The sequence below is a fragment of the Sus scrofa genome, chromosome X (assembly GCF_000003025.6).
Source record: "Sus scrofa isolate TJ Tabasco breed Duroc chromosome X, Sscrofa11.1, whole genome shotgun sequence".
NCBI classification, from domain to species: domain Eukaryota; kingdom Metazoa; phylum Chordata; class Mammalia; order Artiodactyla; family Suidae; genus Sus; species Sus scrofa.
In genome coordinates, this window is record NC_010461.5 from 33,532,897 (window position 1) to 33,560,884 (window position 27,988).

Consider the following 27,988-nt stretch of genomic DNA (forward strand, 5'->3'; position numbering starts at 1 on the left):
TTTAGTGTAAAAAGGTTGCTACCCATGCTTTAATAGAATTAATTTCCTTGGGAAGCCTGTGTGTTTTACTTTATGTATTATGTATTTGTATGTATTTTTCCTGAGGAATCCAGACTGCCAAATGATCCATAGCACTAAAAAGGTTGACTCCTTGAGGCTATACCAAGAAGTTTCAGTGTGTAATTACAAATTTCGAATGAACTCTTAAGATGCGTCATTAGTCTCCTGCTTACATTTTTAATTTCCATTTAAAAATGGTTGCGTATTCAGGAGAACAGTTGATAAAAAAAAACTGTCCCAAACAGAATGGCAATATGTTTCCTGCTGATTTAAGTTGGTAATAATTCCAAGAGCCCTGAAAAGATCAAATACGTAATTACTCTTCATAGCACCGCCTATGTAGTAGCAGTAATCTAAATTTATGGTAGAACCAGCTGTCAGGCCTTTTCAACCTGTGAGCTCTAGCCTCTGAATTGGTGATTATTTCTGTTGTTTGTTGTTGATGGGGACGAGTAGCGCAAGTCAGTAAAGAGACGACACGGTTGACAGCACTTTAAAAGCTGTAACCTACTAAAAGTGTTACCCATTGTAAATAATTTGAATAGCATTTGAGGCAAATACAGGTAAAAGAAAAAAGATCTTTCATAGAGAATTCAGATGGCGGTGATTTATTTTTAAGGCAGACGTCCTGAAAATACTCTATTTTGTAGCTGAGTTTGCCATTTGATGTCATGATTATAAAATGTTGCTTGCCTTTTCCCATTCATCTTATCCTTTTGTTTGCCCAGAGCACAGATTGTATAAACGCTTGCCCATTTATTTTCACAGTCTCTGCTCTCTGCCACATAGAAACACAGCATATTTATTCTTTTAAAGGAACAGGCATGTATATCGGCTCGCTTCTCTTTGAGACAAATACAAGTATGGCTATTTCTGTATTTATTTTTTTACCTTTAATTATCGAATGGCACAAGGAATGAAATCCTCAGAAATGGCTTTGCTTTGTGAACGCTGAAACTAGTTGAATTTGCTTGCTCACGTGATTTGTCGTGAGACAGGCACAATGACATAAGAACTTGCTTCTCCCTTTTTTAACAAAGAAAAAGGCTTTCCTGAAATGTTAGAGATTCTGGAAAAGGAATGATGCGAACACTTGAACTTGAGAGGAGAAGAAGCCACCCAAGGCCAAAAATATGGAACTGCTCATGTTAAAACTGTATTTTCTTCTTTTTCTCTTAGGTTTGCTGAATTTTTATTTACCGAGGAATTCAAGGCCGGTTCCCGGGTCCTTGAAAGCATATACAGCTTGTACGAAGGCTTCTCCGGGACCGTGTGCTTCCTGATCGATCTGCTGCAGCCCAACCAGGCTGAGTTCCCGCTCTTCAGCGTCTTTGTTTAGAAGGCTCCGTGTCCCCCCCACCCCTCCCGTGGCTCCGCAGAAGGTCCCTGAGATTTCCTGAGCCTACTACCCAAGGCAGTTTGCACATAAGCCACATTCAATGGTATCACAGCCAGGAGCCTTAACATTGCCGTCGGAAGGAAGGAAAGGAGCAGGCAGGTGAAAGCAACATGATGCCAGATTCCATAGAGATGGAGTGTTTCAGGGGATAGGTGTGAGGCCAGAGAGCAGAGGGAAAAGGGAAAGAGAAAGCACCTGTCTTTCACTTATGGCGTGGAAAACCAAGTTGAAATGCGGGCTCTGGCAATGAAAGGCCCCAAATACCTTTGCCCTTGGAGGGAGAATGTGGCCATTTGTGGGTGCCCCGCACCCCCAAATTCAGAAGCAAAGACAATCAGAAACCGAAAGTAATTGCCCAGCTGAAAATTGCTAGGAGGGCTAAGCGTCAGGTTGCCCAAGGACAAAAAGGGAAACGCTTGGTTGTCCTTTGCCTTTGCGTATTGAAATTCGTGATTTTTAATGAGTGGAGAAATTTGCATATGAATCTCTATTTTTTACCATTACCCTGGGCACGTTAAGGAAGCATCTCATAACTTAGTTGAAACCCTCAGTTTCCAGCTTTCCTTAGGCATTAGAGCATCTCTTCTCCTGGTTCCTTTTTCTTTCCGAAACCTCAATTAGAATCGTAAAATTCCTAGGCTAACAAATACTGCAGCAAGTGTTGCTGTCGACTTTTTTCTCAATCTGAAGCTTCAGCTGTGTATTGTCGATTGTTAGTAATTTTTAAAATGCTTATGTAATCCCTACGAGGCTATTAGCTGAACTGTACAATATACTTGTGGTAAAAATCACTCGTCTCAAAGATCAGGGTAACTACTACGAAGGTGGGTCGTTTCTGCCTTTGATGGAACACTGTGTCCCCTGGAACAGGCACATACTGGCCTAGAAAAGGACCCATGATGGTGAAAAAAAGAACCTCGCTCAGTTTTATTCTCTGAGATTAAGAGATCCGTGAACTCCCTGGCTGATCCCTTACCTTCTAAGACACAGGCTCCACTAGAATTTGTCTGTAATACTCGCTGAGCCAGGTTGCCATATTAAATTCAGCCCTGCTGTAAACACACAGAAGTTGTAAAACTGCTTCGAGTACGTAGTGATTTGCAGAATACGGTAGAAACATCTGTCACTTCAATACTCAGAAGACGAATTTACCCGTTTCCTAGAATTGGGTCACCGGCCATTTCACATATCAGAGTGAAGAGGAAATTGCATACTGTATTAATTTAACAGTTATTTAAATAGTCATTAAGTATTTGGATATATTTGATAGATGTAGAATATATACGTATACAATCAGTGCTTAAGTTTACATGGGGAGAGAGAGATATATATATTCATTCTGCATCTATCTCCATGTAAACCTAAGCCCTTATCTAGTTCAGAAGTTCCCGACTTCTCAATTCATAGATGAACTTTGGGAGGAGTTGGGGGATACCCTGTTGCCTACAAATGGCGTGTGTTTGTGTGTGTGTGTGTTTGTGTGTGTATGTGTGTGCACGCGCGCATGCGTGCTTTTTTCTGGCAGCAGGATCTCTGGCATTCATTAAGATTCTCAAAGAACCTGTGGCTAAAGAAAGGTAGGAAGCGTCTTTGTGTATGTTGTGACTCTGTTTACATGTGCACTCATCAGAACCGACGAGGACAAAATGCTTCTGAAAAGCACGTACCCTTTGAGCTCCTTGTTTCATCTTCACATGCTCGGACAATTGGCCTCCATTGTTCATCTTTGAACACGCTCAGGTTGGGGCAGAACCACATAAAGAGCAGCTTTCAGGTGACTCCCAGAGTTGGGTTCTGGAAGTTCTTTCATGAATGGACCTCTCGGAAAGCCTTAAGACAAAATGCCTTCTACAAAGCAGCCTCCTTTTGAGATGATGGTGTGTGTACCTGGTCTTCACCATTGGGTTTCAGATTCATTTCATCTGACTCCTCTAGGCTGAAGGTCATAAGCATTCAATAGACAGGGCTCATAGAACGCGCGCGCCTTTCTCTTCGTCCAGCAACACTTCAAGGTCATTTACGTGATTGATCCAAAGTCTCACAGTTAGGAAGGGGAAGAATGAGGATTCGGACCCAGGGTGTCCCTTCCCAAGTGCATTTGTTCAGAAGTCTAGACTAGAACCTGGGGATAGAGCAGTAACCAGAATACACCTAGAAGTTAGCTTAGCCGCTGTTCCTGTCTGCTGACCCTTCCACCGTTCACCGCTAAGACCTAACACCTAATCCTAGAGCCCTCGAAGTGATCCTCTGGCTCACCATACCAGGTGCACGTCTAGGAACGTCAGAAAAACTGGCCTCCTTCCTGCTCGCCCGCACTTTTAAGGTCCGGTAGGGCAATTGTGGTGCCGTTGTGCTGACCCTTGTGAAGAGGCCAGCGTTTTCATGTGTCAGCTCCAAGAAAAGACCGTGTTTGTGTCTTTAGGAACTGACATCTCCGTAAACGAGAAACCAGGGTACGCTCGTTTAGCACTTAGACGTGTTGAAAGTGTTCATTTTCCTGAGAGGTGAATTAAAGGGAAGGTCCTTATCGATCTTATTTCCCAAGAAGGAAGAAAGAGACCCTTGAGGGTTGCTGTTGAAAAGCGTCGCCTGTCGCTTCTTATTGAATTAACCAGCTCGTTCCCTTCTGTGTATCAACGTTCTTTTGTGAATAGCGCTGAAGCGTGTTGCCTCTGGGAGGCTGTGAGAATATTTTCACCACCGCTAGTATGACTTTAATATTATGTATGGTATGTGACAGGAACAATTAAAATCCCTGAAGGTGGCCGTGGAAAAATTTGATGGGAGATCGAAAGACTCAGCAATGGGGGACACTGCCTCATGCCTAGAGAACGGGACGTTTTGGCAAATCTTACAACCCTGTGTATTTTGTTTCATTAACACAATTATGTATCTTCTCTTTCACACACACACACACACACACACACACCCTCCAAATATTATATATCTTTATTTCGCCTAATCCGTTTTAGTCATCAGATTTTACTTCTTTCATTTCTTCCTTTTTTTTTTTTTTTTTTAAGTCTTTTTGCCTTTTCTAGGGCCGCTCCCACGGCACATGGAGGGTCCCAGGCTAGGGGTCGAATCGGAGCTGTAGCCACCAGCCTACGCCACAGCCATAGCGACGCGGGATCCGAGCCACATCTGCAGCCTACACCACAGTTCATGACGACGCCGGATCCTTAACCCACTGAGCGAGGCCAGGGATCGAACCTGCAACTTCATGGTTCCTAGTCGGATTCGTTAACCACTGCGCCACGACGGGAACTCCTCTTTCGTTTCCTTTGTGACTGAGAACAGAGGTTTGACCACATACATTCCCCTGTGCTTCTTCAGGGAATGGGCTACATTATGAAGATAATATTCACTTTCCGATACCTCGAGAAACAGAGTCATTTTCTGGGTCTGTGCTAAATGGGAGCTCTTCCCTGACAATTCGTTCCCTTAACTTTCTTTGACACACTCGGATTTTCATCAAGGCAGTGCTCAAATGGTTTCCATTTCTGCAGAGAGCAAATCTCAGTAATTTCCATGCAGCGACTGGAAGTGTGTGACTTATAACCATGTTCAGGGAACACAATTAAAAGAAAAAAACCTTCGTAACGCAAAGAGCCTCGTTTTGGAAATCTCAAAGCCTTGCTCGTCCTCCACGGCCCACTGCAATTGCCATCACCATCACCTTCCCCACCCCACAGGGTGGTCACTGATAAAATGGATAGAAAAGAGTTTTGTAATATGCAGGTCCTTTATGTGTCTAAAAGGGAAAGCTATATTTTAAGTCCCTACTACACACAGAAAATCGTGCTCACTTATGACCTCGAATAAGCATTTCAGCCAAATGCAGGGCTTGGAGTCTGGATCACTTGATGGGTAAAAACAAAGTAGGGTTTTTTTTTGTTTTGTTTTGTTTTGTTTTTTTTTAATATTCTAGAACCAAATTTGACTGTACCTTTGTGCCTGAGAAAGTTCTGACTCACCGGGGCTGAATACATAGAAATAGGCTGGTTTACTCGGAGCGCCTTTTAATGCAAATATTTATTTGGCTCGCTGGAAACAGGATTACAATACCAGTCACTGGAGAAAAGGAGCTGTGCGGGCTGGGTGGGCAGAGCAAAAAATGAACTGGGCAATACCGTCACTTGGGGTGGAGTTTGGCCTGCCTGACCTATGGCGACAGAAACAATACTCTCAATTGCATTATAAGGCCTTCCTTTGGGGACCTGGGTTATTTATTCAACACGGTGCCAAATTAATAGCAAAATGACTAAGCCTCATATTCACCAAGGCCGGGTGATTGGGGCATAAACCTGGCAAGGAAAGCAGATGAGAAGGCAGGCAAAGGGGTGGGTGGGGAAAGCTGGCTGCCTCGCAGCTCAGCATCTCAGCCTGAGTTGTGGAGGCACGTTGAAGGCTGCTCAAGACCAGTCATCTTCTTCATGGGTTGTATTGCTTCCTGGGACCACTAATCCCAAACCACCCCTGATTCAGCAACTTCTTGTCCTCCTCCTCTTTAAAGAGTACTTTCTGACTGGTCCCCATCCCACCCCCCCCCATCCCTGCCCCGCGTCTGCTTAATCATGTGACCCCCTTTCCGCCCGGGAGGGCAGGCTCTCTCCTTATCTCGGCCATCCATGTCAGTTGGTGGCTAAGAGCTCCAGGCTCAGGAAGGCTGGACTCCCCTCCGGATGGAAAGGGCGACCTCAAGGTCAGCAGCAGAAGGAGTGGGGCCCATTCTGCCGTCAGCCCACTCCAGGGTGCAGCTGTTCACGAGAGGAGAGCAGCAGCTGCATGCAACCCGCTTTTCCTCTACAAAGAACCCTGGTCATTTTATGTGTACTGTTGGGGGAGGGAAAAAAAAAAACCAAGCCCCAAACCCAAGTTCATGCTACATGAACTATCTGGGCCTCCTGCATTATCATAAATCTCACAGAGGGGGTGCCCTCTCTCTCCTTGGGTCGTTCGTTCATTGAAAGTGCTAAGGAATTGAGGCCTGCCGGATGATGCCTCTGGGGGTGCAAATATATTTGTTTTTGTTTGCTCAAAGGACTGAACCTTGTCATTTCCGGGTGGACGTTTCCACAAACAGCCAAGTCCCCTCTCTGCAGAATTTCCTGCAGCTGCTTTTGCTTTGTGTACCTGTTAAACGCCTCTGAACTGAATTTGAAGCAATTCTTTAAAATGAAAACCAGATCATCCATATTTTGATGCTCGGGTAGTGGGGAGAGGGCTGGGGAGGAGCATGGTTCAAAGAGCAGGTGACCTTTTCTTTGTCTTCTTGCCTTTCTCCTCCGCACGACATCCAGGAAGGAGAGGGAGGGAGGGAGAAAAGATAGAGGAGGCTTGACTGTTGCAGACGGTGAAAACAAGGTTTGCAAGGACTTCCTGTTTGCTTCCTGTTTGGTTTTTGTTAGTCCCTGTAGGAAACTGTGTGTGTGTGTGTGTGTGTGTGTGTGTGTGTAAGAGAGACGGAGTTAAAGTCAGCATCACAGATGAAACGAAACCCAGCATTTAACTCTTAAATATATCTGAGTGAACAGGTATATGCAGGCCTAAAGTGATGAATGAAGGGCTCTTCATTGTGTGTTAACTGCTCTCTAATAAACTAGCACATCATTACTGAGGGTCCTAAGTTACACTTCTAGTTGTCTGTCTGAAGCATTCATTTTCATTAAAACTTCTTCTCCCAGGTTAAAGCCATTAATAGCCATCTGTAGACAATAATAAGAGATGTGAGTTTCACAAATAGAGTCGCACATGTGAGCCGCATATGTCACTTGAAAATTTTCTAGTAACCACATTGCAGAAGTTTCCAAAACGTGAAAATCATTTTAATAATGTCGTGGAGTTACCTCAGTCTAGCCAAAATATCATTTCAGCCTGTCATCGCGAGACAGTTATTGAGATACTGGACATTTGGGGGGACCGACTCTTCCCACTCTGGTGTGTCTTTTGCACGTCCTGCACATCTCAGATCACACTAGCCACACTGCACGTGCCCAAGAGCCACCCGTGGGGTGGCTACCGCACTGGACAGCAGGGCTGGCATCCCTCTGCTGTCCCACAGTATCGGAAGGTTCGCCTTCAGCACATGCATGTTTGCGTGGTTGCATGAGATGATGGAAACCAAACATCGCTTGCTGTTTGAGTCCTGCAGGGTTTCCCCAAATGCAGAACACCGGGACCCAAAGAGCTGCCTTGTGGAGAAACAGATGCAGTGAGAAATAAGTTAGGAAGGCTCTATTCCTGTACCCCCTTTTGGAGGGGTCCATGGCGCGCTGATGTATCACACACCCTGAGCAAATCCTTCTGGGTCAAGGAACCTGCTTGACGTTGTTGAGCTCTGTGTCTCTAAGACTCAACTCCCAATCCTGGCTGTTACCTGGATACCACTATAAACCCACGCTTGGTCCGGCATGGTACATTTATGGTATGCTTAGAATAGTATTTTTTTTTTTTCCTACAGAGGTGTTTTAACACCCCTTGCCCCCGCCCCAGGCCCGTGAAAGATACCAGAACAATGGTTCTGTTCCCAAGTATCAAGTCCTATGAATGATCGTGGCCTCACAAAGACCCCAGGTCATGTTTTAGGACACTCTGGGGGACAAGACGTCTGGAAATTGCCACAAGTATCTCTCCCTAAGAGAAACTTTGTATCTTCGCCCTCCTTCTCCACTCTTGTTGGAGCTTCTCTCTTCTCATTCTTTGTATCCAGAATCCCCTGAGAGCCAAGATAATGTGTTCTTGTTCTCCAACCAGTGCTAAACTGAAACCAGCAGATAGATGGCTGTGATATCTTGCAAGCGGGCCCAGAGCCACACACCTTCCTCTCATTGTCTCAGTAATGGTGAGCACCCTACCAACAGCAGGGGAGAAACGTCTGAATGTGGATATGTGTGAACACAGAATCCAGTTTCCTGAGTAGAGTAAATACCGTTCCTGCTAATGCTCTTTAAAAAAAAAAAAAAAAATCTTGTGCGTGGTGTTCATTTCCATGCTTTAATGTGTCCTCTGATTGTAAACCGCGTAAAGTAGCTATCTATGACTTAGCAATCAGCTTAGAGAAGATACACACTCTGCTTACTGACTCTTGATCTTCAGCGAATGATCTTTTTGCCTTTGTTTTCGTGAGACCTCTGATGCTGCCCCATAAGTTTTGTCTTACGATCTGCGCTTAAGTGGCAATTACCAATTAAATACCTGCTGTCGCTGAACTTGGTCCCCGTTAACCCTCCTATGTGGATGTGTTCAAATAAGAAGAGTGATTTAAATGATCAGTTCTGTCTGTTTTTTAGGACTTTCGTATTTCAATATTAGAGATGTCTTCTGAAAACTATAGCAGCGGTAGAATCCCTTAGCTCTTGAAAATGCAAAGTATGCCATGAGTTTTATGTAGACTTTCCAGAAGTAGGAGCGAACAGTCTAAGTGCAAAAGTTAGGGTGTAGAATCTATCTGATTAGGAAGGGCAGTCCGTTCTCTAAAAAGGTTACAGCCTTCCCGACTTTGAACATCTGGGGGAGCTCTACTAAGAAAGAAAGTCTGAATTGGAATCTTAGGGAGTCAATGGCGCTAAATTAACACAAAATTTTTAAATGGATTTAGTAGAATCCCATTATTAGGGGAAATCACTTTGCAGAGCCATATACTGGGGAATAGTCAAGCACCACATGTTGGTTTTGGAATGTGCATTTCGCAAGGGTAATAGAATTTACTTCATCAAAAAAGATTTTTTTGCACAATTCACAATACTTACAGAAATATGACTGTATCATTGGAGGGAAAAAACTCACCTCCCTAATGATACATTTCACATACACTGGTAAACTAGTGCAATTCCTTATTTATTTGGGGTGGATACAAAACAATAATCTGTCCATAGACTATAACTGCTTATTCCTAACTGTATTTAGAAATGAATACATACTATGAATGTACTATTGAATGTTGAAGAACTGCTCAATAAATTAGTATTAATAAAATTGTACTCTTGGCAATTCATTCGCCTCAGCACAAATGCAGAGTTAAAAACCTGTTTATTATAAAAGACTCCAAATCATAGATTACTATGACTTTAAAATTCTAATTTCCAATAGCACTGAATCCAACCCAAGTTATGTGTTGTATATAACTAAAATTTTGAAAGTCTTGCACCCAAGAGGCTTCTTCAGAAATGCCCCCCCCTTTTGCCCACAACAGATTCTATGACATACTGCTAATTATTATATTTCTTTAGGGGTACTTTGAGGCACTTTCAAAGACACATCTGTAGCAGTTAGGTCTAAATTTAGGGCAGAACATTCTGTCAGATATTTTACTATATCACAAAATGTTAAGACTACTGTATTTTATAATAAAACCAAATTCTCAAATACTCTGGTAATATGACATATTATTATACCAAAAAAACCACTTTCTAGAAGCCTATTATCGTGTCCTTAATCTTTTAAGAAAATAATGGGTATTTCAGTCCTAGCAAGAAAGTCAAATGCAGTACATGTCATTAAATCGATCTTTAGTCAAAATCCATCTAGGCATTTGACAGGGAAACTAGCAAACATAAGCTCGAATGTATCCATTGTTCTCAAGGACACAATGGCAAACGATAATACACAAAGACATGGTCACTGAGGCAAGTCAGGCGGTGTGCAGACCGAGAAGGATCAACTTGCCAATGCTCATCAGATTGTAGCTTTTGCTTTTGGTGGTTCCTGGCAGGGGAAGTGCTACAGACCGTGGGTGTTGTCTTCCCTTCATGTGGGAAATTTCTTTGCTCACAGCCAGTGCAGGGTATAATGAAATCTCTTTGGAAGCAGGGTTGAGTCAGAAGCTTAGAGATGCACCTTACTGTCTTTAAAACGGCTGTTCCAATGTTCAAAACACTGTGATCCTTCCAAATGTGTTTTCTGTATTCGTTTTGTACTGCAGGAAATAAACTGGACTCTATAGCGTTTGAAGCAATGTTATTTATTGGCTTATCACCCCCCCCGCATATTTATGTACAATCTCCTCAATAAGATAAAACCTGTGCTACTCCTTTGCCTTAAAAATGAAATCCAATGCTAAATAGTGTGTGCTCCAATTAATAATTTTTAAGCTACAAGTTCTTTTTCCTCTAAAGCGTAAGACAGTGTCAAATAAAATATTACACAAATACTCTGTGGAGTGTTGCTGCCTATTCTGTGCTTGTGACTGTGTGTATCTTGATCCAGGACATGTGACCTGCCGGGTTCTATAAATAGATATTAGTAATCCTTTTAGAGAATGGGCCTGGCACTTCTCAGCTGTGGGCTGAATCCTCCCCTTAACCCTCATAAATAGATTTTCGCATGCCACACAAGAATGAAGAAAAACAGCCCTTCATGTCCTCTCGCTGTGCAGCGTTCGTCTTGATCCCTCACTGAATCGTCACATTCTACTCGTGTTGCCATCGTATTCCGAAATAGAAAAATGCCAGGGATGTCTGGGGATGGACGAAATCATCTCATTTCCGCAGGGCAAAGGATCTTGCAATTACTGAAGTCCAATCTCTTACTGGAACAGGTTAGAACCCGAGCTGTAGAGAGACTGAGTGCCTTGCTTGAGCTCTGAGAGACAAGAGTGGGCTGAGCCCATCCTGCCGTCCAGAAGGTCGTCGCAGGTCCGATGGGTGAACCATCAATTGTCTTAGTCTTGAGGCTGGCACACACACAGCAGCAAGGAGAGGGAGGTACGGCGGTGGCGTGGGCTGGAAAACAGTTTCCTTATTAGGTCCTGGTCTTCGTTCAGCCCCGTCTGAGTGAGTTAGAGAGCAGCACATTTTGATGGCAGTTCTTCTGGGAAAGGAAGCGTTGATTCTTAAGGATTATCAATGATGCTCTGTCACCTTGAAAGCAAAGCTTCAGACTTTCAGTGAAATGGTACACTCTGGGTGCGTGAAATACACTTGTACTTTGCAAAGCGTCTGTGTGGCCTGGTTATTTTTAGGTAACCGAAGACGCTGGCCCTTTGAGGAATGGGGCGTTCTCTAGGCCCGGGAAATAGACACTGGGCTGGAAAGGCATCCTGACCCCAACTCCGACCCCCGTGGGCGGCGGGTTTTCCAAGGGATGTGACGGTTTCGAACGCGAGCGCCGGCCAAGGGGCTCTAGGACCCAGCGGCCGCGCGCGGGGCCGGCGAGGCCGGCGGGGCCGGCGGGGCCTGCCGCCTGCCGTGGGGCTCGGCGCGGGCTGTCGCCGGGCGCGGGTTCGCGGCCCGCCCGCGGATCGTCGCCGCACAGACGCGACGGGCCGTGAGGCGCGCGGGCGGCGCACGGTGCGCGTGGGCGTGTCCCGCCTGGGCCGCGCGCCCCGCCCCAGCCCCGCCGGGTCGCTCGCCCCCAGGCCCAGCTCCAGCGGCCGGGCCCCGCGCCCTCGGCGGGCAGCGCAGAGCGCGGGAGCAGTTGGGGCCGGGCATGCCGGGAGCCCCTGGGGCAGCCGCTGCCGCCACCGCCGCCGCCACCGCCGCCACCGCGTCCGCCGCCGGTGCGCGCCGCTGACGCGCGGAGATGAAATTCCCGGGCTCCGTGCTGGCGTCCGTGTTCCTGTTCGTGGCCGAGACGACGACGGCGCTGTACCTGAGCAGCACCTACCGCTCGCGCGGGGACGGCATGTGGCAGGCACTGACGCTGCTCTTCTCGCTGCTGCCCTGCGCGCTTGTGCAGCTCACGCTCCTCTTCGTGCACCGTGACTTCAGCCGCGACCGGCCGCTCGTGCTGCTGCTGCACCTGCTGCAGCTCGGGCCCCTCTTCAGGTGCGTGTGGGACCCCCGGCGCCGCGGGGGGCGGCCCTCCGGAGCGAGGGGACGGATGGCTGGAGCCGGGGACCAGGCCCAGGCCGGCCCGGCCGGCTGCTCAGTCCCACCGTCCCTGTCACAGGAATGCGACAGGATCCTGGGAGAGTGGGAATCAGGCCCGGGCGTACCGCCTTCCTGTTAGGGTCTAACGTCAGAAATGGCCAATAGTTAACTGAATTTAACCAACAGAAAGGTCAGTTTCACGCGCTTCGACCTCGTCAAAGACAGGCTTTCCCTGTGATCAGGTGGTCTGTCTCTGGCAGGATGGGCTGGTGTCGTGACGGACCCTTAGGAAGTGCGTTCCAAATGGCTGTCAGAGCAGAAGCGTGTACAGATGACTGAATTTAATTTAAATTGATCAAACACGTGGAGATGTCTGCGTGCCTGGCCGTGTTCAGAGCGCGTTCGTTAAATATTAACTTATTTAATTTTAATACACGACTCTAGAAATCCACACATCAGTCTTTTTCTCTCAGATGCAGAAACGTAGGGGTTTGTAGAAATGTTCGGGGCCCTGCGTAGCTGCTAAACACAGTGAAGCTGGAACACGGAGCCATGAGGGCCAACACTTGTTGGGTGTTAAGAGGAAAAACTAGTAGTGACATCTCTGGAAATTAAACTTTATTACTACCAAGCAAGTGGAAAGAGAAACTCCTGGTAACGAAGGAGAGTTTGGCATATCTAAGGACCAGGAAGAGTGTTTAAAATGTGTTTTGGTACCTCATCTCCGTAGTAAAAGCAAAATAAAGGGTGTCTGTCCTGATTAGAAACAAATGTATAATACTGAACTTTAGACATAGGCGATAAGAGGAATGCAAAGAGATAGAAAGGCCAGCACTCAGCTGCCAGAAAATTCAGCTAGCTAGGAACCTTTCCGATCAGGAAACACACCGCACAGACACGCACACAGTCGAGGAGCGAGATGTATTTTACAGAGCCCTATTAGAAAACTTCGCATTTTTTTATGAAAGGCGTTTGTCCCAGCTGATCATCAGAATACTGACTTGTAATTTACACATAGTCAGGACAAGCTTGGTGAACCAGATTCCCCGTCTCCAAAAGCAGCAGAATCTTAAAAAGGAAGAGAAACAGGTGCGCTGGCAGGAGTACGAAGTTGCTCCTGACATCCTGAGAGCGAGGGAGGAGTTAGGGGGAGAAAGAAAGAGAGAGGGAGAGGAATTTTAAAAGTCTCTCCACCTGGGCCCATGGAGTGAGGAGAGAGTTAGTCCTTCCTGGCCAAGTAGGCCACGGCATCCTGATTGTATTCCGGCTCAGTGAAATCGATGTGCTCTGACTTTGGACCATCATCCTTTCACAAGTTCATGTCATGAAAAGAAAACCTCATTGCCCAGGATGTTTGAGTCAAGTGACAGAGAAAGAGGAACTGACATTTCTCAAGTGCTTCTTGTGCTGGATGGTTTGATAGGTAGCTGCTTATATCCTTCAGTTCATTGAATCCTAATCATGTAGTTGATATAATTGTCCCCATTTTATTGATGAGGACGATGAGGCTCTAGAGCACATTCACAAGGCTTCTTAGAAATGGGATGGGCTTAATTGGGTGAAAGAAGGCAGGGGAGTGTGGGATATGTTTTATCAATCGTTCCATCTTAAATGAAGAAAATTTGGTCATCTGGGCAAAACTAAAAAAAAAACCCAAGACAAACAAACAAACAAAAAAACCCACCAAAAAACAGAGCCTAAATAAGCCATCTAGATAAATGAGAATACCCTATCAGTAGGGCCATTTAAAGTGTGGCTAAATACTAAGAGTGACCCAAGACAAAGCTAATGACACAATAGTATGTATAAAAACAACATGACACACCTAAACCTCAGCTCAAGGAGAGAGTGGTAATTTCTAGATGATGGAGTTATGGGTGATTTTCATTTTCTCCTGAAAATTATAGTAAAGTGCCATCATTTCTCCTTTATATTACAAATATTTTAACTTTATTAAAGAAAGAGAAAGTTTGGTGCTTTGGAGACACCTCAGGTATATATAAGGTGTCAACACCATAAAGAGACCTAGTCCCAGAAAATTCTGCATGGGTCATTGTCCTTTAGTGGAAAAAAACCCCGAAATAAAACATAAGAAACAAAGGAACAAACAACCCACTTCCGGCAACAAGGGCGCTCTCATTCTAATGCAGCTGATTTATTTCAAGATGATGTTGGACCCATGCTGAGAAACACAAAAGGTGGTTCCAAGCCCCTTAGCTTCCAGATGAAAAGAAAAGCAATTTGAGGTTGTGTTGTATTAGCATGACTTACTGTCTTCTTGGAAATTCTTCCTGCTGACTCTTTGATTCGATTTTAACTCTTAAGACATCAGCTTTACCTAAAGATCAAAATTATTTCTCCTGAACAAGGAGAGTCTCTTTTCCCTTCTTATCGATTGAACTTAACATAAGGTCCCTCAGTTCAGCTGTAGCGATTATGGCCTAAACACTACAAACTAGGCCTCATTCCCTTTTTTTCTTTTAGGGAAGCATTGGGAGAGCACCATATTTCATATAGATCAGTCTCATATTTAAAACTTGTAGTTGCACCCTGAAGGGTTGTTTCCCCATTAAGGCTAGGTTGGAATAATGCGAACATCGAGTAATGAAATTTTTTTTTTTTTTCTATTTTAAGGACTTTATTGTGAATGACAGTAGATATTCTAGAAAACCAGAGGGGGGAAAAGCATCTCTGAATGACAACAAAAGTTGTTTATCATTCTTTTACATTATGTTAATTTATAGATTAATTGGGAGAAGGAGTAAATATAAATGAGTTACAGGTTCAAGGAATTTTCCTCCACTCTTATTCACTGGTATAATGAGGGAAAAATGGTACATAAAAATCTGGCTTTATAAAATAAAAGCCAAGACGTTCTAGTAATTTTTTTTTTTTATTGAAGTACAGTTGATGTACAGTATCACATAGGTTACAGGTGTAAAATAGAGTAATTCGTGATTTTTTAAAGTTACACTCCATTTGTAGTTATTATAAAATATTGGCTATATTCCCTGTGTTGTACAATGCATCCTTTCAGCTTATTTTATCCCTCATATTTGTACCTCTTAATTCCCTCCCCCTGTATAGCCCCTCCCCCTTCCCTCTCCCCACCTCTGACCCCTAGTTGGTCTTCTCTATCTGTGAGTCTAGTCTCTTTTTTATAGAACACTGCAAAGTGATTCACCATAGTATTTCTTTTCTTTTTTGTTTTGATTTTTAAAGTCAAAATGAAAAGTAGAGTTGACTTCCAATGTTGTGTTAGTGTCAGGTGTACAGCAAAGTGAATCCGTTATACATACATTCATTCCTTTTCAAATTCTTTTCCCATATGAGATCACAGAATATTGAGTAATTTCCCTGTGCCAAACAGCAGGTCCTTGTTAGTTATCTGTTTTATATATGGTAGTGTGTACATGTTAATTGCAAACGCCTATCCATAGTGTTTCTTTCTATGGGACACTTTCAAAAGACTTTAAAACGGCAGCCTGAATTTGAAGAGCTTTTCTGTTGTTGCTTGCAAAGTGCTTTTACAGACCGTATTTAATTCTGTCCACTGTAAAACCTTGTGAGCTAACTGTCATTATCTTTTTTTTACAGTTGAAATTGAGGCTCAGGGAGATTATGCAAGTGGCTTTTCAGAGGTCACGTGGCGCTTTCTATTTAACCAGTTTGGTTCTTGTGTCGCTTCGCAGAGCATGTGTGTCATATGAAGATAACGTGGCGTATAGGAAATCATACTCAGTATTTCTTTTGAAAACGTGTTTTTATTAACTACCTCAGAGGGTCTCTGGTACCACAGATGGTTTGTGCTGACGCCAACACACATGGTTTCAGCTGAGGCGTAAACTCCTTCCACTGTGGTGCTCGACCATGGGATAAAAGGAAAAAAAAGGATCAGCCTGCCGATTACCTACCTTAGGGAGCAGCAAACCATGCCCCACAGGTGAAATCCCCCCACTGCCTGTTTTTGTAAATAAAGTTTTATTGGAATACAGCCGGGCACATTCTTTCCCATAGTGTCCGCAGTTGCTTTTGCGTTACAGTGGCAGAGCTGAGTAGTTACAGTAAAGACCTGCAAAGCCTAAAATATTTACTCTCTTTATAAACCCGTTACAGAAAATGTTTGCAAACCCTTGAGCTACACAGTACTGAAAAACTACCTTGAATGAGTTTGATGAAAATACTTAATTTATGGCTGTATGTAGCAACTTCTCAAGTACAAAAATAAACCAAAAAAAAAAAAAAACCAAAAAAAATGTCTGGAGTAATTGGGTGAATCTTGCAGAATTCGAAGAAGACTAGTAGAGTGTGCTTCTTTTCAAATTTTGGAGTTCCCGTCGTGGCGCAGTGGTTAACGAATTCGACTAGGAACCATGAGGTCGAGGTTTGGTCCTGCCTTGCTCAGTGGGTTAACGATCCAGCGGTGCGTGAGCTGTGTGTAGTCGCAGACGCGGCTCGATCCGCGTTGCTGTGGCTCTGGCGTAGGCGGTGCTACAGCTCCGATTCAACCCTAGCTGGAACTCCATATGCGCGGAGGGCCAAAGATACAACAACAACAACAACAACAACAACAAAAGACAAAAGACAAAAAAAAAAAAAAAAAAAAAAAAAAAAAAAAAAAATTTTAAAAATAAATTGTATTGGAGCATAGTTGACTTAGGAAGTTGTGTTAGTTTCAGGTGTACAGCACAATAAATCGGTTTATATATATATGTATATATACACACACACATATCCATTTCTTTTCAGATTCTTTTCCCATATAGGTTATTACATAGTAGTGTGTAGATGACCCTGTGCTATACAGTAGGTCCTTGTTGCCTGTTTTCTGTATAGTAGTGTGTATATGTCAATCTCAGCCCCCTAATTTATCCCTCCCCCCACATTTCCCCTTTGGTAACCATGAATTTGGTTTCAGAATCTTTTGAGTCTGTTTCTGTTTTGTAAGTTTTTTTGTATCATTTTTTTTGCTAGATTCCACATATTAGTAATCATGTATGATATTGGTCTTTCTCCATCTGACTTATCCATGATGCTCTAAATGGCATTGTTTCTTTTTTTTTTTTTTTTTTTTTTTACAGCTGAGTACTATTCCTTTGTATATGTGTACCACATCTTCTTTATCCAATCCTCTGTCAATGGACATTTAGGTTGCTTCCATGTCTTGGCTATTTGTAAATAGTGCCACAGTGAACTTTGGGGTGCGTGAATCTTTTTGAATTATGGTTTTGTCTGGATAGATGCGGGGAGTGGGATTGCTGGATCATATGGCAGTTCTATTTTTGGTTTTTGAAGGCACCCCCATACTGTTCTCCATAGTGGTTTCACCAGCTTACATTCCCACAGACTCGCCAGCATTTATTGTTTGTAGATTTTTTTCTTGTCTTTTGTCTTTTTAGGGCCGCACCCACAGCATATGGAGGTTCCCAGGTGAGAGGTTGAATCCGAGCTGTGGCTGCCGGCCTACACCACAGCAATGCCAGATCTGACCCCCATCTGTAACCTACACCACAGCTCACGGCAACACCATATCCTTAACCCACTGAGCAGGGCCAGGGATCAAACCCGCATCCTCCTGGGTACTAGTCGAGTTCCTTAACCACTGAGCCACAGCGGGAACTCTGTATTGTTTGTAGATTTTTTTTTGATGATGGCCATTCTGACTGTGTGAGGTGATACCTCATTGCAGTTTTGATTTGCATTTCTCTAATAATTAGCAACGTTGAAAAAAGAGGAGGGGGTTTCTTAGTTTTCTTAACCAGTAGTGGCAAATGGCAGAAGTCTCAGGGGCTTTCACAAATTTATTAAATATCTACTATGTGTGAAATTCTGTGCTAAGATTTTTATCAGTTGGGAAAAACAGTGAATTTCAAGGGCGTCCACCGGGGTTTCAGGGCCACCTCTGTGGTTACCTCATTAGGGGACCTTTTTTTGTTTCCATTGATAGACAGTAAGGGCTCATTTTGTCTGCAGTCATGCGCATGCTTTTCATGTAACACAGGCCCCTCTTCAGCGTCAAGAGAATTGCTTTCTCCTCTGAACTTTCATTTTGTTTCAGCTCTTAACATGCGCTGGCGTCTTGTTTGTTTGAGTGTGTAAGAATTCTCAGCTTGATTTTATTCTTCAAGTAAAACATATTTGTTGTTGAAACGACAGGAGGGCGGAAAGCAGATAAGCACAACTAAAAAAATGTTAATGTTCTACTTTGACTAACTAAAGAGAACAATTCTTAATGTTTTGTTGTATGCCCTCACAAATATTTTTACAGCGATAAGCTGGTAAACTGTAAACTGCCTCTGGGGCAGGGGGACCTCTGATTAGTAGTGTTTGCTGAGTTCTATGATTTAAATATTTCTATCATGGCCCATTTCAAGCTCCTAAATTGTCTAACAACAGGCTTGCAAAATCCCTGTTTCTTGAGTCAGTCTGAGTCCGTGTAAGCACTCAACTATTTATGTATATATATATATATATATATGTATGTGTGTATATATAATTCTCTTTTTATAAAATATGGAACTTCCTGCATGCTATATACTATTGTAATTTACTCTTTTTGCTTACCAAATACAGTAAACATTTTTATATATCAGCACACGTATGTGTATACTGTCTTTTTGTTTTTTGGGTTTTTTTTTTGGCCATGCCCACAGCATACAGAAGTTCCTGGGCCAGGGTTCAAATATGTGCAACAGCAGTGACAAAGCTGGATCTTTAACCACCAGACCACCAGGGAACTCCCCAGATGTATGTGCATACTGTCAGTTCTAAGAACTGGATGCTCTTTCATTGAATTCCTATATTCGGGTTTATTTAATCATCATTTTATTTTGTGACCTTTAGAGTATTCCTAGAATTTTGCTATTACAAATAATGCTATGATTCAAATGTTTGCAGTAGGCTTTTTTTTTTTTTTTTTTTTTTTTTGGTCTTTCCTAGGGCCGCTCTTGTGGCACATGGAGGTTCCCAGGCTAGGGGTCTAATTGGAGCTGTAGCTGCCGGCCTACACCAGAGCCACAGCAACACGGGATCCAAGCCGCGTCTGCGACCTACACCACAGCTCACAGCCATGCCGGATCCTTAACCCACTGAGCGAGGCCAGGGATTGAACCCACAACCTCATGGTTCCTAGTGGGATTCATTAACCCCTGAGCCACGACGGGAACTCCTGCAGTAGGCTTTCTAAGTGAGTTAATACATAGGAAATATGGACTGAAGGTGCTATGTAAATATTAGTTGTATTAATTATTTATTATCCTTATTATGTATAGGTCCCATTTTCTCACTTAGATCGTGGGCACCTCTGAATGAACCAGGGGTATCCAGCTATCTTCGCATTACCCACAGCACTTAGTTAGCAAAGCAAGTCTGCATTCATTACATATTTGAAAATAAAGGTGATGGTCCCTTGAGTTTGTCCTCTAGCCTTTGTTTTGATCTGTAGTCCAACCGGGTAAAGTTGTTAGGCCTCTAACAGTCCTCAGTCATAGACTTGCATTTTCCCTCAGAGCAAATTCAGTTGGATCAGCTGACTTGAACTTAAAACCTTGAATGTCATTGTTTTCCTCTAAACAAGTTGGTCTGTGCTGTTTTACATATTTTCATGCAATAAATTAAAGTATCCACAACCCCCGGGAGTTCCCGTCATGGCTCAGTGGTTAACGAATCCGACTAAGAACCATGAGGTTGCAGGTTCGATCCCTGCCCTTGCTCAGTGGGTTAAGGATCCGGCATTGCTGTGAGCTGTGGTGTGGGTCACAGATGCAGCTCAGCTCCCTTGTTGCTGTGGCTGTGGTGTAGGCCGTTGGCTACAGCTCCGATTCGACCCCTAGCCTGGGAACCTCCATATGCTGTGGGTGTGGCCCTAAAAAGACAAAAAAAAAGTATCCATGACCCCTGTGGACAAATTGTAGCCGACAACTGCCTCTCCCTCTCCCTCCCTCCCACCTCACACAGACACACAGACACACGCACACACACTGCTGTGTACCTTGTTTCTCCCAGGGATAGATGAACAAAGATAATAATCACAAAATATGTCAACTTTGTACTCGCCAACCAAGGTCCTGCATTTCCGTTCTTACATCAGCTTTTATTTTATTATTTCAAATTATGCATGTATTCTTGTTGCCATAGTTTCCTCAAGGTGAGAGTACAAAGTTAACACTCAATAAAATAAATGAAGCCATAAAATCTTCTGGCAGCATTACAAGGTTGTTATGAAAATGCATGTTTGGGGGGAAAAAATGTCCTTTAACAATTTTAAACCTTAGGCTATGAGCATTTTTTGTATTTTTTAGGAAAAACCCATTTTCCCCAGCATTGTGTTATGAAAAATCTTCCAACACACAGAAGACACCTTGAATTATACGGGGAACACCCAAGTATCCACCACCTAGATGCTACAATTGACGTTTTATTTCACACATCCATCCATCCCTCAACCCATTTGCGTGTGCGTGTGCGCATGCGCCTGCGTGCTTTAAAGTAAATCATATGCATTAGTACGCGCCCTTTCTTGGGTATCTCTATCCTTACCTAGAGAGGAAAATCCAGTTTTAAAAGCCAGGTACTCTATCAGTCTAGAAAGATGACGGATTAAGACTCCAACCCTGGGGCAGGCTTGAAATTCCATCGCTGAGACAGAGCTGGCAGGCATGACTGACTTTCCTCATGTCCCCAAAAGCCTTAAGAGAGCAGAGACCGGTAGAGTGGTCTTCTGGGGAGCAATACATGAGAAGGGGCTCTGTGCTAGGGGCTCTCACAACCATCACTGCTCTTTAACTGAGGTGATTTGGAGCATCTATTGGATGTGGGGGAAAAAAGCAGATGTTCATATATGTGTGTATATATGTGTGTGTATATACATACGTACACATGCACACCCATATATTGTTTCCATCACAATGTGGCAAAGTAAGTTCTGTTGCTGCCTTTTTTTTTTTGGTCTTTTTAGGGCCACACCCTCAGCACATGGAAGTTCCCAGGCTAGGGGTCGAATCAGAGCTGTAGCCTCCGGCCTATGCCACAGCCATGCCCGATCTGAGCCGCATCTGTGACGGACACCACAGCTCACGGCAGTGCTGGATCCTTAACCCACTCAGTGAGGCCAGGGGTCGAACCTGCGTCCTCATGGTGACGAGAGAGAATTGTTTCCACGGAGCTACAACAGGAACTCCTACCTCTATAATTGAAGGAAAGGGCTTGGGTTAATTGACTTCTCCAGGGCTGCACAGCTAATAAGTGTCAGGAAGGGAAATGGAACGTTTTTGGAGCTTGAACCCGTTCCGCCCATTCCAGTCTCTACTCGGTTTCTTGCCCTCAGTGGCCTCCAGTGTCATTCCTCAGTTTGGCTCACACTCAGTTCCAGCTGGCCTGCTGGAGGGCCTTAGGAGAATCGTGTGCTCAGAAACGTTCCTCCGGGTGGATGATTTTAGAGGAGGGGCCACAGTCCAGAGTAACCAAGTCAGGTTGTGAGAATAAGACCATGGGTAAGCAGGATCCCGTAAGCAGAATCCCGTTTGCCTCCGATCATCAGGACTTTATGATTTGTTTCCAGGTGTTTCGAAGTCTTTTGCATCTATTGTCAGTCAGGCCGCATTGAAGAGCCTTATGTCAGCATCACCAGGAAGCGACAGATGCCAAAAAATGGCCTCTCAGAGGAGATCGAAAAGGAAGTGGGCCAGGCAGAGGGCAAGCTCTTCACCCACCGATCTGCGTTCAGCCGCGCGTCGGTGATCCAGGCTTTCCTAGGCTCAGCCCCCCAGCTGACCCTGCAGCTGTACATAAGCACCCTGCAGCAGCATGTCACTGTCTCAAGAGGTATGTCTATGTTTTTATTTCCATGTGCATTTGGGACTCCAAACGGAGAGCAGAACATAAGGTTTATTTTGTTTCCAGGGAAATTCGTTTCTATGGGCATTTACTCCTGGGTCTGTGTTCCAGTTACTAAGTCCAAAACTTAATGAGTTAAAATAATAGTGATGTTTATGTTGCTTATGAATCTGCAGTTTAGGCTGGGCTCAGAAGGGCTCACCTACGTTCCACTGTGCATGAGCCAGGGCGGCTAGAGATGAGGGGCTAAAACCATTGAGGGCTCATTTAGGTGCATTTCTTATGGCGGATGCGGGCTCTTGCTGGGGGCCTCAGATCTTCATCTCTCTATAGGCGAGCTGGGGCTTCCGCACAGCGTGGTGGCTGCTTTCAAGGGCAAGTCCTAAGCGTGAGAGAGGGCCAGGTGGAAGAGTGTCCCTTTCGTGGTCCAGCTTTGGAAGCATGCAACATCACTTCTACTGCATTTTCTTTTCTGAAGCAGTCAGGAGTCTGCAGAGGTTCAAGGGAAGGGAGAGAGAGGAAAGGAAACTCTGTAACTTTCTTGGAGGATGGTGGGGTTCTGCAAGTTCACTGCTGTGATCATTTTGGAAAATACACCTTGGTGCACATACAGCTGCCAACAGCTGGGCCTTCTTGGATTTAGCCTCTGTGGTTCAGGGATAGTTCTAAGCCGGCTAAGACAGTTGGTTGTTAACAGCTTCTTTGTAATGAGCGAGGGAATCAAGAGCCCTCTCTCCTGGAGTTCCCTTGTGGCACAGCTGGTTAGGGATTAGGCCTTGTCACTGCAGCAGCTCATTGCCGTGACATGGGTTTGATTCCTGGCCTGGGAACTTCTGCATGCCTCAGGCATGGACAAAAAAAAAAAAAAAAAAAAAAACAACAAAAAAAAAAACAAAAAAAAGAAAGAAAAAGCACTCTATCTTCTTGAAATTGTAATAGGTATCTCAGCTATAAAATGAATGTAATTCTCTAACCTTTGGGCTATTTTCACATTATGAAAGTGAAAGCAGGTTTTGATTAAGCCAGATATCCCCCCCCCAAAAAAAATTTGTACATGCATTGGATAGAAGTGAAAAACCTTCACATGAGAAGAGGAAATAATCTCACACAAATATTAATAAAATTATAAGTAAATGAAAACCAGTTATTCCGGTAAGTTTGCCATATAGATAAGCAAAACTAAGTTAAAAGCCTTAAGTTGAAAAAATACATATTTAAGATAACACTGAAATTGGAATCTGTTAAAATAAATCACTCTTATGAATTTCACTTCCCTCAATTTTATCCTCTTTCTGCCTATAATCAAGGCTGGATGGTACAGTTATCTTAATATATGGCTGAGTCATAGGGTATTTGCATGTCACAACTGTCTCCTTTATCCAGGTTACCTCCGAGTGACTCTGATTCTTAAAATATATCAGGACTTTAAGTTGAGAATTTTGAACCTTGTTGGATTAACATTTGTGCAAAAATGCCTCCCACAGCCCAGGTAGACAATAGGTGCCCAGTAAATATGGCAGCATCCTTGTACCCTAAGGACTTAGAACTAGAATGAGCATTGGCCAAGGCATGTCCTCTGCATGCACTGTACCCTCTTCCCAGTTCATTGTTTTTCTATGTGGCAGGGACACAGCGAGAGACCAGATGTTATGACAGCCTTTTGGGTTTCACAAGTAGATTCATTTTTTTTCTCAAGTTATTGAAAATTAAGATTGTCGTTTAGTTCAGAGGTTGGCAAATAGCAGTCCATGGGCCCAAACAAGCGTGTTTGTTTTTGCAAATAAAATTTTACTGGGATGCAGCCACATCCTTTCATTTAGCTGTTGTCTATGTCTGCTGCTTTTTTTTTTTTTTTTTTTTTTTTCCTAGCAGTGTTGAGTATTTGCTTAGTTGCAACAGAGAACATGTGGTCCACAATATCTAAAGTATTTACCCTCTGGAGTTCCCATTGTGGCTCAGTGGCTAACGAATCTGACTAGGAACCATGAGGTTGCAGGTTCAATCCCTGGCCTCGCTCAGTGGGTTGAAGATCTGGCATTGCCATGAGCTGTGGTGTAGGTTGAAGATGTGGCTCGGATCTGACATTGCTGTGGCTCTGGCGAAGGCCGGTGGCTACAGCTCCAATTAGACCCCTAGCCTGGGAACCTCCATATGCCGTGGGTGCGGCCCTAGAAATGGCAAAAAGCCAAAAAAAAAAAATAATAATAATAAATAAAAAATAAAGTATTTATCCTCTGGTTCTTTACAGAAAGTTTGCCAACCCTTGTTTTAGTTTTCAGACAGAATTCTATTCAGGAAAATGAAACCTATTTTGTGAAATTTCAGTGTCACAAAGAGTATCTGTGACCTGCCCCCCCCCGCCAAGAATTTGGAATAATGTAATGCTTCATTGGATTAAACAGTGAATCAAATTATGTATAGAAAAAGGAAGTGGGTACAATCCTCTTAAAAATACAGATGGCTGCCATTTATATAGGTTTGACTAGTCCTAAGTCCTGCCTTAACATATCGGAGGAAGGAACCCCTCACCCAGGAGGGGCGAGGCGGTTATAATTGGAGCACAGGCTGAGGTGTATCACAGAGGCGAACATTGGTAGTATCAGTCATATGATTAGGAATGCATTTGGTGCAAGGGACACACATTTGACTACAATGTAAACAACCTTGTTTGTTCCCCTAACAAGAAATTGGAGTCAGGCAGTTGTTCGCATTCTATCAGCTGCTCACAGTGGTCCCGTCGATGTCTCTGTATTTCCATTGGCCTTTTTCTTGGGTTGCTGCTACGTAGCATCCATCATAGCCACATTCAAGGTAGGAGGAAGGCGTGAAGGCAGAGGGCTGGTATCTTTTTTCTTTTAGTAGTAAGTGAGAGCTTTCCCAGAAACCTCCCTAAAAGGCTTTGTTTAGGTCTCATCGACCAGAACTGGTTACAGGGTCAGTTTGGTACAAGAAGTGCTAGGAAAGCCAGGCGTAGGAATGATTATTGCACCAGTGGGCTTAGAACCGCATCCCTTCAACGCCTCCGATGATGATGAGAGTCACAGGAGGTAGGACCAGGGGAGCTTGTTAAAACTCTACAGATCATCAGGCTTCATTCCTGGAAATTGTGATTTGCTGGGTATGGGATAGGAGCCTAAGATATGTCTCTTGATTTTCTTTCTTTCTCTCTCTCTCTCTCTCTTTAGCAAATGCTTCTGGCAATTTTTATTTTCAGCAAAGTTTGGGAACCCTGGGATAGCCTAGTCCCAGCCTGCCTAGGGTTGGGTCCATTGCCACGCACAACAAAAGATCCTTAACCCACTGATCGAGGCCAAGGATCGAACTTGCATCCTCATGGATGCTAATCCGATTCGTTTCCACTGAGCCATGACTGGCGCTCCGAAATGTCCATCCTTGACAGGAGAGGGACATGAAGTCCATCAGAACCTGACCCCATTTAACATTCAAAGTCTGTAACCTCTTCTTTCTGATCCTGTGCCCGGTGAGCAAATATCGAGGAATTTGGCCCTGGCAGAATTTGGAGGGGAAATGGAGCCGGCCCCATGGTCCACTGGAAAGGTTTTTTTAAATTGCAATATAATTCATAAAATGTGAACTTCACAAGAAACCCCCTACGTATTAGCAGTCACTCCTCATTTCCCTTCCCCCAGGCCCTGCCAATCACTGACAGACTTTGTGTCTCTGTGGATCTGCCTCTCGTACATGTTTCATATAAATGGAATCGTACCTTATTGGAGAGGAATGTCCCCGTAGTCGTGGATAATAGACCCTGCCTGTGAGCTTCAGTCGTTGAGTGCGACCAGTCAGCTCTCAGGGGCTTGATCAAGTCTCTGGACCTGGAGGACGGTTGGTCTGAGGCCCGGGTGGGCACACCAAGGTTACCGTGTTCTCCGAAGGCTCCCGCAGCCTGCCATCTGGCCTGCCTGGATCTCAGAGTGCCCTTCTCTCTTGCTCACCCAAACTGGTAGTGTTGGGAGTAACGATCACTGTTTTCAGATCCTTGTTTTGTGCCAGGCACTGAGACTGGCATGATGGTGGTTCGTGGTCACAGCATCCCTGTAAGATAGACGTGATGACCTCCCTCTTATTATTCAAGTTGGAAAGTGGATTGTCTGCCAGAGGAGGCAGGAATTGGGGGTAGATTTATGTGAATTCATTCACGAGTTCAGTGACTATGTATTGAATATGTGTCGTGTTCCGACACTGCGCTGGGCTCTGAGGATACAGTGGCGAATGAGGTGGACAGGCTCGGATCCTTTTGGCGTGAAACAACTCATTAGTCCCATGTTTATTCTCTGTGAGATAAATCCTGCCAAGTGAAAGTCCTGCGTGAGGGTCTATTAGGGGACATCTAACCAAGTCTGGGAGATGAGGGGAAAATTCCCAGAGGCACTTAAGCTGAAACCAACATCTGATAGCTGAGGAGGAGTCAAGTAAAGGAAACGCAGAAAAGGGCATCCCAGGATTTCAGACTTTATCCCAGAGGCGGTAGGAACTCATCGATGTGGTTTAAACAACACAGCGTCAAGATCAGGTGGACTTTTAGAAGCTGATGACCCTGGAAAATGGATTGGAAGGAAGGTAGGGGAGAAACACAGAGGCCAGGAAGTGGCTGCTACAGCTGTCAAGTGGAGAATGGTGATGGCTTTGGGCTGGAATAGTAGAAATGGGTTATTGGAGCAATATTAATGATACGGAAGTGGAACAAGGTGATAATTGACTGACTGGGAAAGTGAGGCAGAGGGAGATGTCAAAAACAGTTCCCCCCGGGGAGTTCCTGTGGTGGCTCAGTGGTGAATGAATCTGACTGGGAACCACAAGGTTGCGGGTTCCATCCTTGGCCTTGCTCAGTGGGTTAAGGATCTGGCATTGCCGTGAGCTGTGGTGTAGGTTGCAGATCGGCTCGGATCCCACGTTGCTGTGGCTTTGGTGTAGGCCGGCAGCTGCAGCTCCGATTCGACCCCTAGCCTGGGAATCTCATATGCCGGGAGCGGCCCAAGAAATGGCAAAAAGACAAAAACAAACAAACAAAACGGTTCCCCAGTTCCTGCCATGGGCAGTTGTAGCCATGGATCCCCATTTATGTTTGTAGAGCAGCCAGGAGAAGAGCAGGTTGGTGGGTGTGGTTTTGCTTTCAGTTTCAACTTTTTTTTTTTTTTTTAATGAACACATTTAAAAAATTTAACTCATAAGAGGACCGGCAGATGTTAGAAGCAGCTTAAAAGAGAATCCAAAGTATGACACAGGGATATTGACTAGGGATATTGAAATGAGTGTGTAAATGGAGGTAAAACTGGTTTTTATCGCAACGTAAGAAAGAGGCAGTTGAACCCCTGCTCTGCAAGGCTTTATGCATGTCAGTCAGTGACCTGCAGCTTACACAGGGATGTAGATGAGCTCAAAGGCAATGCAAGGCTGGAATCAGACAACCTGGAGTGGTGTCCTAAAGACAAGGCTGTATTTCCACCGAAACATTCATATTTCTAGCTACGCTTTCAAATCTAGTAGGAGGTTAAGGTTTCCTGAAAAAGAGGATCCAGTCAACAGAGACCGGGTTCCTGGCATAGGCATTTTTAGGTCAGTCCTGATCAGGGCCAGAGGACACCAGTGGCGCCACAGAATCTAAGTTGTCACAAAGGCAGCTCCCTGACCAATGAGAGGCAGGAGCACAAAGAAACAGCGGGCAGAAAGATGCACCAGAATCTCAAGAGGCCCAGGCCAGTGGGACAGTCAAGCTGGATCAAGCTGAGCAAAAGCAATCAAGACCATATCAACCTTAAGAAGTAGGTCGATTTTCTCCTGCTCTGTAAAAGCCGAGCTGCGGAGTTCCTTGCCTCCTGGAGAGGGTCGCTATGCGCAGCGCCTGAGCTCGCACACCCCTGTG

General features: G+C 44.4%; 2 protein-coding genes across 2 annotated transcripts in view; both read left to right on the top strand.

The window, feature by feature from the left end:
- The window catches only part of LANCL3 (LanC like 3), a 116,776-nt gene extending 106,166 nt beyond the window's left edge, over positions 1 to 10,610 (top strand). The window contains exon 5 of the mRNA XM_021080614.1: positions 1,240 to 10,610. Coding sequence (XP_020936273.1) covers positions 1,240 to 1,399 — 160 coding nt within the window. The 3' untranslated portion in view covers positions 1,400 to 10,610. The remainder of the gene's footprint in view (positions 1 to 1,239) is intronic.
- XK (X-linked Kx blood group) overlaps positions 11,391 to 27,988 on the top strand; it is a 58,290-nt gene continuing 41,692 nt past the window's right edge. Inside the window, exons 1-2 of the mRNA XM_003135014.4 lie at positions 11,391 to 12,225; positions 21,830 to 22,092. Coding sequence (XP_003135062.1) covers positions 11,981 to 12,225; positions 21,830 to 22,092 — 508 coding nt within the window. The 5' untranslated portion in view covers positions 11,391 to 11,980. The remainder of the gene's footprint in view (positions 12,226 to 21,829; positions 22,093 to 27,988) is intronic.